At 38.4% G+C, this 14,262-nt stretch overlaps 1 protein-coding gene across 9 annotated transcripts in view; it reads right to left on the bottom strand.

Moving 5' to 3' along the window:
• Positions 1–323: 323 nt before the first annotated feature.
• SUPT20H (SPT20 homolog, SAGA complex component) overlaps positions 324–14,262 on the bottom strand; it is a 61,651-nt gene continuing 47,712 nt past the window's right edge. For 4 of the 9 annotated variants that reach the window (XM_068142605.1, XM_068142587.1, XM_068142621.1 and 1 more), the window contains exons 16-23: positions 13,814–13,931; positions 11,747–11,855; positions 11,362–11,520; positions 9,159–9,471; positions 7,936–8,090; positions 5,580–5,635; positions 1,864–1,969; positions 324–430 (exon numbers count right to left, since the gene is read on the bottom strand). In XM_068142605.1, the coding sequence (XP_067998706.1) occupies positions 324–430; positions 1,864–1,969; positions 5,580–5,635; positions 7,936–8,090; positions 9,159–9,471; positions 11,362–11,520; positions 11,747–11,855; positions 13,814–13,931 (1,123 nt within the window). The remainder of the gene's footprint in view (positions 431–1,863; positions 1,970–5,579; positions 5,636–7,935; positions 8,091–9,158; positions 9,472–11,361; positions 11,521–11,746; positions 11,856–13,813; positions 13,932–14,262) is intronic. The other 5 variants (XM_068142613.1, XM_068142641.1, XM_068142631.1 and 2 more) reach the window with 4 other exon arrangements.

Genomic DNA, 14,262 nt, shown 5'->3' with positions numbered 1-14,262 from the left:
CCTTATACTATGTACAATGCTGCCAAGTGGTAAAAAATACAAGATAAAACATTCTGTTAAAAAATTAAGTGACTTAAGAAAACCAGACCCTAGCTCCTTTATAGATGAAATCTAAGGTCAATAGGCTTGCCTTCCAACACCAGTTAATTTATTTCAGTGTAATATCAAAAGTTCTTTTTCCCACCAGTAATACAAAACACTGGTTTGATTTTAAGCTGGAAAGAAAAACAAATCTCCTCTGAATCAAAATTTCAGTTGGAGGGAGGAGACTAAAAAAAGAGAAGTCTCAGGATTTTGGAGGGGCTGGTGTGCCTCTTTTCCTTTTACTTTTTGAGTGGCTGCCTGAATGCTGTTGACGATGCAGGTGAGCTGCTTGTGCTGCTGCTGCTGCTGCTGCCATAGCCATTTGATGCTGCAAGAATCGCAACTGCTGCCATGGAGAATGAGAAAAGGCTTGTTAGCGTTGACTATAAAGCTATGTCTCATGTCAGGAAGAATGAAAGGAAGGGAAGGAGGGGGAAAAAGAAAATAAAATGAAGCAGCACCAGGGTTGACAAAAGGAAAACACCATGTGCTGGGGCAATGAGTACAGTCAAGCAGCACCAGTGGCACAGAAGCCTGCTAAGGGCATAGCTAACATTTCACACGTACTTGGACAGCTTTGTTTCTTTGCCCTTTCTCTCCATTGCAGTAACTGCAGTAACTCAGCAACTTCAGTGAGTATTTAGAGTATGTTGTCAATTTCTCACATAATACTTTTTCAGTGTATGTAGCGTACATGTTTTTTTATATATATCACAAAGAGGAGACTGTGTTATTGTCATAACCTCTCATCCAAATGAGAGATGGCTTAAGGAATGCTTTGTGAGAGCTGTTATTTCCATGTAGTGACTGTAGCAGTGCTAGATCTGAACTTAGAGGTGCTTACATTCATGCTGTTTTAAAATCTACTGGCACCTGGCAGAGCTTATGTACATATGTGCCACAAGCACTCCTTGAATGCTAGCAAATCAGAAAGGTGAATGGCTGTAAGTGAATAAAAATAAATTCAGTGCTCCAAGCTGAGGACCAGATTTAAAAATGTTCATTACATTGTTTGCCAAATCAATGTTTGTTTTGCTTTCTTAAATATTGTGAGACTATATAGTGATTAGATAAAGAAAACACAAAGGGGCAGGATTTTGGGGTTTGGAGCTGAGAATTGTATTTTTAATTTAGTGTTGTTTTTTTGAACACAGTCAGAGTGAAGTTGCTGGATTACTTGTATCTGTTGCTGCTGCTGCTGCAAGGCTTGTTGTTGTTGCTGTTGTAAGGCAGAAGAAAGCTGGAGTCTCTGCTGAGGAAGGCTTTGCCCAGGTCTGTTCATGGCAGAGCCAAGCTGAGACAACACTAAGAAAGGAGAAGGGGAAAGCAGGCAGGTCAAAGAGGTCAGGTCATGTTTGTAAGGGTCAGGGAAGGAAGACAAGAATTGAGTGTTAACAGAACAGGAGGATCAATAGAATTAGTTTCAGAGTCAAACTGGAAACAGTGCAGAGTAAGTACACATGATATACATAGTTTGTTAGTTACAACATACTAGATTATGAAGTGCTTGTGGAAAAACAAGAGGTTTCTTGTACTGGATGTTGAGGACACAGCTGAACATTCCTCAATGAAGTCTGGCATAGAAGCTCTCTGTCTTTTTTCTATCACGTATGACTTATTTTCATGTGATACTATGAATTTAGAACACAACTGCCAAACGTGCTGATAATAAATAGTAAATTGTTCTGATCTAGCATGACTTCAAGACCAAACTTCATTTCAGTATGAACTGATCAACATACACATTTAACTGCAAAAGGAAGCTCAGCAAGCACATACCTGTGGCTTGAGGTTGCATAAAATTCCCTACTCCCGTCAGGTTAATTACAGCAGCTTGTTGGGCAGATAATGCCTGATCTTGATTGGATGGACCTTGGTCAGAGCCCTAGCAAAAATGAAAAGCTTGATCCTTATTACCAAACTTCAGTATCAGTGAATAAGTAAACAAAGCTAGTGTGAGGGCAAACTTTTGAAGATCCATTTAGAAACATTCCAGCGCATGTAGATACAGGCTATAACACAGTCACTATCAAAGTTGAATGAGCAGATACTGAATACCCCAAACCAGCTCTGTTTCAGCAGAGAAGCAGCATATTATGCTTCTTGCCCACCAGAAGTCCCACATGCTTGTCAACTTCCCTGCTACAATCAGCAGAGACTACAGTTTATGGTTGTAATCGCATGACAATTTCCTGTCCCACTCCCAGCCCCAAAGTCTTCAGGTAACACCTGAAGCCATCCATGTGCAAAGGTTCTAACCCACCAAAGTGTGAAAAGTCTGACATTTCAATTCACATTGTGCCACACACTCCTTAAATAAAAAATAAAGCCCTTACTTTTAAGATTTTATTTTCAGAACAGAGTAGTTCTCACAGTAATTGCACAAATGGAATTAGTGGAGTCTTATGTACTGTCAAATGATGTCAAAGGCTACTATTAAATTAGGACCTCTTCTAGAACTGAAGTTATGCATTGATTCATAATGTGGGAAAATGAAGTATTACATATGCAGTTCACGCCAGCTGCAAGGATTTATCAGTCAGAAAGTAAAACAACCAGCTGAAGATTGGAGCCGGTGCATTTCCAGGAGTGGAATGCTCCTTTAGAATAACCATATGAAATCATGCTACTAGTATCCAGGCAAGCTTGCCCAAACGATTGCACATTAAGAAGGCATCACCTTGATGAAGATGACTAAGAAAGACTGTATTACAAAGTCATAGAACCAACATTTGGGAAAAAGCCCTAAGCATGAGATGAGAATGTACATGTTCTGTTGGTATCAGAGAAAACTGTTGGGTCCTTTTGGGCTCAGGTGCTTTCCACAAAGCACTTGGATTACAGCACTGAATACATTGTTATCCTTGGAGAAAGTGAGAGAATTCAGTATTCCTAACTGGTCATTTTAGATAATGACCCCAGTCTTACTCTGTAATGTCCTGTAAGAGAGGGCAAATTAGCCAATGCAGAGAGATTGGTTTCCTCCAGAAGAACTTCCTGCCACAAGAAGGTCTAGGCTTATAGGCTTATATTGTAAATGCCCTAGAAGCCCAAGGCTTACAAAATAAAACCCAACAGTAAGAGCATACGTAAATTTTTGTTGTTGTTAGTAATTTAACTAGTAACTGACATTTGGATTCTAAGAACAAATCTGGAAGTTCCCCAGTAAACTGTCCCGCATTCCAAAACAAAGCCTGTGACAGGGGAGACTATACACCATTAAAACATTTGAAAGAGGCATCTTATTGATGAACAGTCTACAGTAGCACAAGCAAAATCATCATGACAAAACAAGTATCCAGCAGAGACCATTTGGTAAACAGAAGTTTGCATGTCTGGGAGGGCAAAAGATAACACAAAAGCAAAGCAGCTGGTTTTCTCAAATTGCTACATTTGTGCTGGTAAAGATTTTTAAGCACAGGTAGAACCAACCCCTCAAAATGTGTCATTCTGAGAACAGGCTTATTCATCCTTTTAAAGGCTTCAGACTTCTTCAGTGCTTAAAGCCTTTAACACTGATTACAGGCAGCAATAGAGCAAGTGTCTTTAAGATTACAGCTTTAAAGCCAAACGATGGTTTCTCCATCTTAAAGAGAATAACGGTACAGCAGTGAGGATTGTAAACCAGCTCACAGCAATGTAAGAAAGTTTTAGTTGCTGTTGCAATCATGATGGTGCATTACTCTGTTCATCTCGATGTACCTTAAACAGGACCACACTAAGCTGATTTTACACCATTCATACAGTGGGCTGTCTCCCTAGAGTCACACAATGCTTAGCCACTTGTTTTGTTGTAGCTCTTCTATACAGGATATAAATAAAAGAGTATAACTCAGCTCCTAAGCCACTACAACCTTTGCAGTTTGAGAAGATTTTGAAGGAAGACTTCCTTCCTGTCTCAGATTTGTTGGGTAAAGGCTTATTTACTTGTAGACAAGGGGAGGAGGAACTGTTTCATCCGTGCACCCCAGGCTGAGGGGCTGTTAGCACACAATTGTTCTCCCTATTGCTGAAAGCTACAGGTTGCAGGCTGCTAAGATTGTTGGTGGAGAGAACTGTGACAGCTGCTGTTACTGCGGAACCACCTGGAAGCTGTTGAAGATTTAAGACCAAAAGGCATAATTCAAACTGCTGAGTTTCCCCACTGTCCTAGGATGAGCATGACATTGATAATGATGCTCTCCTTGGAGGTTTGTTTTTCATTGGTTTTTGTTTATTGGTGCTTTATTTGTTTATAAATCCTTCAAAAATAATTCAATTTACAGTTGCTGCTGTTTGTGAAAAAGCCTGGTCCTCAAAAAACAAACCTGCATTAAAATTATGGTGAGATAGTTCCACAGGAAAATACATTTTTATTATTCTAATTATAAAAGTAGAGATTGTGCTGCTACTGGAAATGTAAAGGCTTGTCTTCAAAAACACTGACCATTATTCTCCCTTTTGGAATATTCCATCTAATTTTAGTAGATTGCTTCCAAACACCAAGCTGCAAGGTCTGATGCAGGAAAATGTTAAACAGACTCAATTCCTCTTCCTTACTCCAGCTTTAATTGCACTGATTTCAGACAAATTGTTCTTGGCTTACGTGGGTGGCAGAGGTAGCTTGAAAAGATATAGTTCAATGTGGAATGACACAAAGACAAGTATTCAATTTATAGAAGAGCTCTACTGTGGCATAACTGCCTCCTGTGCCAGTCCTTTTCCATGTTTCTGGAGAGCGTATAGAGTGGTAGAAGGAAGTGGCAAAGCTAAAGCTTATCTCTTTTTTTACTGGTATTAATTTTTTGAAGCACGGTGCAACGTTGGTGGAACGCTGAAGCTGCAATTCTGCACCTGTAACTTGCAGCTCATTTCAAGATCCAGGAATTCCACTTGGTTCCACAAACACTTCCTGTTTTGTTTTTACATGGAGCTCTGACATACTAAGCAGCTTTTGCTCATGTTTTTTATTTGAGTTTTTCTTAATGGCAAGAAAACATTTACCAACCTTCTAAACTTCTTATCTTACACGAACTTCTGTTTCCAGTACCACATGCTCTGTAAAGCTGTCACTGCACACAACTCTGCATGCTGAGCTTGCCTTTTTAAGCATTGTACATGTAACTCCTGAGCGCCTCTATTGTGCTGCTTTGTACTTTTAAAATAGTTGTAACTTCAGTTTAAAGAATGATTTGGAGTAAAAGCTTAAGCAAATCCTGAAAATGGAAGACTGTATTTTCAGATTAATCCCTTGGATTCAAATGTCAGCAATTTTAGACTGTTACTGTGAACTAGGTGCTGTGAGCTAGATCTATCATTTCAACCTGGCATCTTAATAGAAGGAGCTTTTCCTCTTATTCTGAGCATTTTAAATAAGGGTAAGTTTACAGTAAATGGTTGGTTGGATCAACTGGCTTCAAAGATTGGTGGTGGGCAATGCAGCAAGCAGCACTATACATGTCTCTAAATAAATATAGAAAATTTTCATTATTATTGTGTCCAAATAGAACAATTACCTGTAGAAGATTTAAGGACCGAAGATTTGATGCATTTTTCAAACCAAAGGGGCTGCCTGTTAAAGAAAACACCTTTTTATTAGTAGGAAGTCTTTGTTTAATTATACATGTGTATTGCAATTAATACACCTTTCCACTGGGATTATTTCTAAGCATTTGGAAGCTGGTAAACTGGCAAGTGCTGCATTTTCCATAATGCTGATAAGTTCAAAGTTAGCCAGATGTAAAGTTAAAGAGAACTGACTAAACAAAGAAATCTGTATTGTTATTGAAGAGTGTACCCTGTATCCTCTTAAAGCCTTTACACAAAGGTGAATGTGAAGAGTCACAGCAGTTACTCTTCAGGTATTCTTCTGGCTTTAAAAAACCTTTACTGTTTGTACAGTAAATCCAGAAATGTTGAAGAGCTTAATGAAGTAACAGGCTCTTAGTTTCTCAATCATTCACAGAAGCAATCCCCCTTAAAATCTTAGCAATTGCCCACCCACCTCCCCCAAGAGCTGCTGGCAAAAGGTTATCTGACTTCTAGAGCTTCTGTCGTTACTCCACATGGCACTCCTCAAAGCTATACTAAAAAAAGATGTACATGTAGTAAGCTGCCACGTGGGTGCAGAACTGATTGAACCAGTCCAGTAAAACAGTGGCTCCCAAACGGAATCCCTTGAGGTCTTCCATGGCCCTAGCTTAGCTCACTACTCCCAAATGTGATGTGGGCAACAGTGTAGCATTGTAAAGATCTGTGACACCAAATTGGGAAAGGCTGATAGTGCTTGAAAGGACAGAATTAGAATTCAAAATGATTGTAGTTAATTGAAGAAAGGGTCCAAAATTCAGTAACATTGAATTAAAAAAGGCAAATGAAAAGGTACAAAATTGTGAGCAACTAGCTTTGTGTCTATACAGCAAGAAAGGACAGGAGAAGCTACAGTAAGTCACAAACATATCCGAAATCATCCATACCACAAACTCCAGAACACAGAGAAGAACCTCTACACACAGTTTACATTTATAAAACTCATTGTCACAAGCTGCTGTTGATTCTGAAAATAAAAATGTATTCAAGAACCAATGAGCTAAATCCACAGACTAGAAGTCTAGCGTGGAATATTAAGCCCAAAGATCCATGTATGTAGTCTTCAGCTAAGAAAGTCTGAAAGCTGTAGATTGCCAGAAGAGGTATGGTTGTATACAAGGAACGTTTTTGCTTCACACTTTTGTCTCATCTTAAACTCTCTCTTGTCTCATCTTAAACTCTCTCTTATATATCCTCTTATGGCGACTGCCAGAGACAGAATATAAGCTGAATGATTCTTGGCCTAACCCAGTAAAGCATTCTTACGTTAAGGTAATGCTGTTGAAAAACCCCCAAACAGATAAAAAATAAGCAGACCTCATTTAGGGAAATGTTAACAGGAATGTTGTGAAAGAGATGAGATGCATTTATTCTGCTGTGCTCCATAGTAGTAAATCAGCCAAGCTCAGGCTTGTGTCCAGTTTTGGTTATCACATTTTAAGAAGGATGTAAGCAAATTGGACAGTCTAGAAGAGAGTGACAGGATTATGAAAGGTTTGAAAAATACGAGCTATCAGAAAGAGAAGACAAATGTGGGACATGACAGCGTGTTTGATACTTAGAAGGTAAAGAGAAAGGGTGAATGACTACTTTTCATGTCTGCAAGGAACAGGAGGAAAAAATTCATTTAATTTGCAATTAAGAAGATACATCGTAATTAGAAGGAAACATTTTGTACAGATAATGAACTACTCCAAACAGTTACAGAGAAAGGTGGGAATCTTCTTAGGTGAAGGTAATTAGACAGTTTAGATAAGCATGGTATAGAACACTAGGGTTTTTTTTCTTTATCAAAACCCCCAAAGCTAAGAATTTAAACCCTGCTTTAATGTCTAATGAAGTACAGTAATTTATATTATCCTCTTTGAAAGCAATAAGGAACTAATAATTGTCCTACTAGAATAAAGCAGTACCAGTGACAGGGTAATACACCCTGCATATTTAAAAAGTAGGCCTGTCTATAAAGCTAGTCTCGCCTTTTTTCCTGTCAGTCATCACCATCCAAGTTGAATTTGATTCTGGAGTCTCTCTCAACTGCCCTACTGAACATACCAAACAATCCAGGTTTAGAGCACGTATTGCCAGTCCAGCTCCTCAAAAATCCATTTCAAAGAATTTCAAACGCAGCCCATGCTTGGAACACAAAAATACTCACTGCTCCTGAGCATCAGTCATCAAATACACAACCTACGCACACAACAGCTGGTTTTGTCCACCTTTCTTACAATATGTTTTCACACTGTCCCTACCTGAAGGGTGGCTTTTCAACTTGTTTGCACTAACCTGCTTGAGAGGCAGACTGCATCGCAGCAGGCAGCGCACTTGGTACCAGACCTCCTGATGGTAAAATGCCACTCAGATTTATACCTGCAGGGGCTATGGCACCAGTGTTGCACCCCAACATAGGGTTTGACCCGCTCATCAGTGTCTGTGCTCCACTGTAGAAGAGGAAAGACAACACATCAAACCCAAGTGGTATGAGTAAATACGCGTCAGCTTTTGCCCTCTGTCTCACGATAAGCAGACCAACTGTTTTCTGTAAATAGGATTACAGACAAAGCATCAAGGCAGAATGACAAACTGTGACACCTAGGGCATAACAAATACACAACAAACCCAAATGTTTTGTTCCTTTGGTACAATCTATGGAAAATAAACCACAAGTGGCTCTTTAATTCTAGAAATACTGAGAGATCAACCGTCTTCAAAATGGTTGTAATATTGTAACAGAAAGTGAAGGAACAGGTTTGTGCTTTCTTTTTGTATTATATACACCAAAAAAAAACCCAAAAGAAAAGGCATCCAATTCATCAGCTGTGGCCAACTGCGGAACACCTTGGAGCAGTCAAGTGTCTGATGCTTGCATTGAAGCACACCATGCATCTTACGTTGCCCATCTTACATTGATCATAGAATTTCTTGTATTTAGAAATGCAGTTCACGTTACACCACACAATCTAATCTTGACAGCAGCATTTTTATTTTATCACAAAATGAGTTTGAAGGATTAAAGAATATTTAACTTCAGTTAAATTGCTAAAAACCTGATTTGTGTTTTCTGGTATTTTACATCCAATCTTTCATTCATAGTAAAGCGCCTACTGAATCTCTTTCCACTCTTCGTTTAGAGTGGTCTGCGTATGATATTCCACCTCTTTTCTGATTAATAAAAGATGTCTTCATAAAGAGCAAGACCTCAAAAAACATTTAAACTAAGGTTAAGCTTATAAAATTGAACTATACACATCCAAAACGCTGAAAGCAATAAAAACCCTTTCTTAGTGTTCTCATAGTAGTTGCCTTATGGTTGAGAAATACAAATAGTTTCTAGTGGCTTTTCAATTCATATTACAAAATCAGTAATATTTCTGTGTGGCAGATCCAGAAATGTATCTATCCTAATGGATGCTGGACAGTCCTGTACCACTCCCAAACTCTCCACACCACCACCCCAACAACCAACCCACCCACGGCAAATTACAAAACCATCGTAACAAAAGACTTACCACACAGAGCCCACTACATTGATGAAGTTAAGTCCTGCAGGGTTTGCCATGACCTGGGTGGAGGTCGTTCCTGTAGTAATGGATGTTACCATGGTGGAAAGAGGAATGGTCATTACAGGCAGTGCCTGGCTCAGAGACATCTGCTGCTGGGCAAACGGGGTTAACAAAGTGGGCTGAGGGGTGAAGCCTGAATCTTGGGGAGTAGGGATGGCAGAAGGGGTAATAGGAGTTGAGCTCTGAGCATCAGGAGGGTGTGGGGTCGATGAAGGGGTGTTGGTTGGAGTAGGAGTAGATGATTTAGGAGTTCCAGACCCTGCTCATTGAGAAAAATAGAAAGTACTAGTTTGTTATAAAAGGCCAGTCCTTTTTGTATAATAAGGTTAATGGAATCTTATTTAGCACTGACAATTTGCTCCTCAGACTGCAAGTGTTAATTTCTGCACGACACGAGTGTTGCAGCACGCACTCATTGTTAAGGATGCAGTAGAATCACACAGAAAGCTCATTCCCCATGCTTAATTCCTTCAGCCATACACAGATTTGTATCCTCCATTAAGTCCTTCAATAATTTACCATACACTGTCATAACTCCATTCAGAAATACATAAATTAAAAAAACCCTAAAAAATTCTTGGTGACCGTTGTAACCTCATTAATGTTGTTGCCCTCAAGTGTTAAACATATAGTCTCTATGCACTGCCTGCACAATTGCATCATGTTATAAACATATCATGGAAAACAACAGATTCAACAAAGAACACAGACTGTTTCAATAATCATGGGGTTGGCCTAAATTTCCTCAGATAGCTGATCTCCCATGTGCCAAATTTTGATGAAATATAAATATATTTAGAGATGTTTGAGAACCAGAGGGTAATACTGCATCTTTAAAAGTTACTGTGCAATTCCTTGTTCTTAAGCATAGTATGCATAGCTAGATTTGTTGTGGATGCAGTAAGAACAATTTGTCAATTGAAAAACAAAAGCTCCCATAAACATGAGGTGTGGCTTTTTGTGGTTTCTTTGGGAGGGTTTTAAGTTTCTTTTGGTTGGGGTTTTTTTTTGGGGGGGGGTTCTTTGTTGTTCTTTTTTTTTCTTTCTTTTAGAGGGGGTGGGGTGGTTTTTTTTCTGTTTGTTTGGTTTTTTTAGCTTTCATGTCCTGCAGAAAGAAAGTAAACAAATGTGAATGTTCAGCTGTCGTGACCGGAGCCTTAAAGTAACAACTGCGTGCAGCAGATTGACACAGTTCACAGCACTAACATAAAACCAGCCTTAAGTATGTTGGAAGAATTTTCTGACTTGTCCTCTTTTTTTCTTTGTGCAAAACAAGAAGGCAGAAAAGTTACACTTTTTGAGCTACCCAGCTTTTGAACTATTTAATGCAAAAAGCATATTATAATTACTGTGCAGGGTACTGGAACGTGCAGTGTACAATTACTCATTAAAAAATGAAAAGACTGCAGCTGTGAGTTCTCTTTGCACAAATCTGTTCGCGAAGTGCCTCAAGACGCGCACGTATTTTTAAAGCTGTTCGTGACCTGTAGCTACGGTTACAACGATCCTGTCAGTGTTGAGGAAAATACTTCCACTAGGATGCTACTTATTACTAGAATTTCCAGTTTAACACCTGGGAGTATGGTGCTATCGCCATCAGCATCACCACCACACTTGCAATCAGCAATGATTTGTAAAACAGTGTAGGAGTGTTTTAAAAAAGTCATCTTATTGTTTATTGTATCACCACCTTAGGACTGATCAGATTATATACATACACAGAGATACAACTGCACCAGCTCCTAGAACATTTAAAACCCGAGATGCTTAAATTATGTAAAAGCACACTGATCTAACATACTGTTTTTACACTGGAGGGATAAAAAAAAAATATATCTACACTTTGGAATTTCATCTCATCACACAATCTACCAGCCTTTCATAAAAGAGATCATCATACTAATTGCATAAAAATGTATTAAAACGTATACACAGAGGGTGCATACATATATACAGAAAGAACGAACACAGTTACAATAAACATGAAATACATACAGTGAACAAGAGACCTGCCTCAAGCTGCACAACTTATACAATTTACGGTACACTGTACACTTAAGTTTCATCGTTCCACAGGTTAAGAAGTTTATCTCAGGAAGCATTTATGCAAAAGCCTAAGATTTAATGGAGAATTTAGGTCGTGACTCACTTTGTGAAGAGCTTGCAGGGGACATGGCAGCTGGAGAAAGCATGCTAACTTGATTAAGATCCATAGATTGTTTCCGAGAAAGACCAGGAGGCTTAGAAGAAGGAGGAGGAGTTGGGGACTTTAGGTGGCCACTTGACTGTTGTGGACTAAAAATATTACCTGGAAAAGCATAATTAAAACACATCATTGTTCTGTGAGAACGTGTTAACTTGAATATGTTAGAGTCTGATTTTGTGAACAATATAATCAGAAATAAAAAAAATTATGCTCTTTTAACAGATAAGATACATGTCTTGTTTTTCTCATTAAATCTTTACTCAAGAAATGTCATTTTACAACAGGCAGGACATGTGAAAAGGAAACGCCAGAGTCAATGAATAATTACCTGAAGAGCTACTTCCTGAACTTGAAGGTAATTTGATGGGAGGAGGTCGGTGTTTTACACCTTTCCCCAATACTGAAGACTGAACAGAGCCTGATATACTTTCTGGCTGCTAGGAGGAAAGAGAAATTAACACTACCACAGCAATATGAGCTTCCACATATTTGACAGAAAAGACAATGCAATTAATTTGTACTAGACTTCTCAAACTCACGACAAGATTCCCTTCAAAATCTTCAGACTTCTCTTTGTTTTAAAAACATAACCTATGACACACTCTCTTTAGGCAAAATGCCTACCATCAAGAGGCACCTTTAAAGCACTGATACAATTTAAAACAAGCAAAACCTTTCAAAACAATGAAGCAGTTTCATTTTTCTCTGCAGTTTTGAAATTCTTGTTAGCAATTTTGACAACTGCAAGAGTGACAGATGCACTTTAAATAAAAAGATGATTTGGTCTTGAAAAATTACTCCATTTCATTCATTCACCAGCTGTACATATCTGCCATTTCCAACAAAGACAGATTTAGAGAGCAGAATCAGATTTCCTGATTCTGGGAAGAGGAATTTAAATAGATGCAGGAAAGTTCTGCATGTGCAGAAATCAACACACATTTTCTCCCCAACTTCAATGTGATCAGAGCTCTGCTAACTTTTTGAGAGGAAAAGTGCTCCCTTTTTGTTTGTTCTTATAACCTGTTTTGGTTGAACATAAATTTTCACCTAACGAAATCTGTGGTACTAACTCAGGCCCTAAATCCCTAATTCCAGTAGCTGACACAGTCAAAATACTCAACAGTCAAACACATTGACAGGTACAGTCTATACATTTGTACCTATAAAGCAGGTAAACCAGAAATTAAAGTAACATCTAACAAGCATAGACTCCACAAAGTTCTGAAACTAGAAAATGAGGCTGCTGGTATAGTGAATGGAATATTTCAACGCTGGAGCCCAGATTAGATGTGCGTGGGGTAACAAATCAGAGCACTCAGCACTATGAAGAATCAGCCCTTTTGGAGAGTTAAGCTTCCACTGATTCTGAGTAATAAGTGGCACTCCCTCTACAGTTTTGTAATTGCTTGCTTGTAAAAATGAATCTTTTGAGAAAAACTCTGAGGACTATCCTCCTCTTTAGTATAATGCACTCTTCAAAAGGAGTCCACTTTCAGTGAGGACTGACAGCTAGACAAGATGATTTCCAAACGCACTTTCCTACTCTAAGTTATTCTGTGATTTTTATATATATATATATGCATCCAGTAACATTCCTATACCTTTCTGCCACTGCTGGCCTCTGCATGCTGCTCTGGCAGACACCCAGAACTACCCACTGCAGAGCAACACTGTTGCTTTTGAAATGTATTTAGGGCAATTACAGCAAAATAAATAGCCCAAGGAGTACAGAATCCATACAGCTCATCCCTAGACTTCTGAATCTGATGAAGAAAGCCAGAAGCAGCAAGTAAAAGACATGGCAGTGACAACAGGCATGAGAGAAATTTGAGAATGCAGGAATTTCTACTGTATGTGTGCCTGTAAGCATGTGCACTTTAACATTTGCAGTGCTTATTTTGTTGGGTGGGGGGGTGTTAGTGTTTTGTTGTTGTTTTGGGTTTTCAAAGGAGTTATCCTCTTCAAAGTTAAAATAAAATAATTTCAGTAATTTCTAAAGGTAAAAGAAGTTCAGCTAATACATCTGCTTCTGTGTTTATTGACCTGCAAAATAAAACACATAGCTGCATTTAAGTATGGAAAGTTCACTGTGGAAGGTTCGTTTGAGTGGGAAAATGCTACACCAAAACCTCGGTGCTAAATGTTTTATACACAGTAATAAAATAAATAAGCCATGGCTAAAGGATGCAACATTTGGACAGTGAAAATAAGAGTGTTTTCCTCCAATTTTTCCAACAAGCTCCCATTGAATGATGATGATGATAAAGCATTTACAAACAATTTAGAATGAAATTCATGGGTTATTTTATGTTTACATGTGGATAGCAAAAACCATTTTAATAGTTCAGTAATTAAATGCCAGTTAAAGAAATGTATGGCTTGATAGACTCACTTCCATTTCCTTCCCTGGAGAAAGATGACTAAGATTTACTGATCCACCTGAATTGTGAAACATTTTCACAGGACATTTCGCTTCATTTTGTACTAGCTCTTGATACTGGTTCACCACTCTGAAACAAATAAAATGAGGACACAAAAAGGTGAACAACTTTGAACTTCTAAAGTAGTCACATATATGTAAACACATGTTACACAGTCATGTAAGTATATTTTAGGCAAGTACCTATCTGTATAAAATAGAGATACATCTATATGAAACATATCTCTATAGATCTTACTGCTTTAAATTCCTGGACCCTTTTATTAAATTTATTCCGGTTTAATGTCTCTTTCAACCACGGTCTTTTCTTCTAATGCAAAATACAGTATAAGAAACAAGTTTAAGAAGCATTCTTTTGGAGGAATATGCAAAATAGTAGACAGAACAATTTCCACCCCAAA

This window comes from Melanerpes formicivorus, unplaced genomic scaffold (assembly GCF_026170545.1).
Source record: "Melanerpes formicivorus ecotype bairdi unplaced genomic scaffold, bMelFor1.0.p_v2 SCAF_1, whole genome shotgun sequence".
Classification (NCBI taxonomy): domain Eukaryota; kingdom Metazoa; phylum Chordata; class Aves; order Piciformes; family Picidae; genus Melanerpes; species Melanerpes formicivorus.
This window is presented reverse-complemented; position numbering and strand designations above follow the sequence as displayed.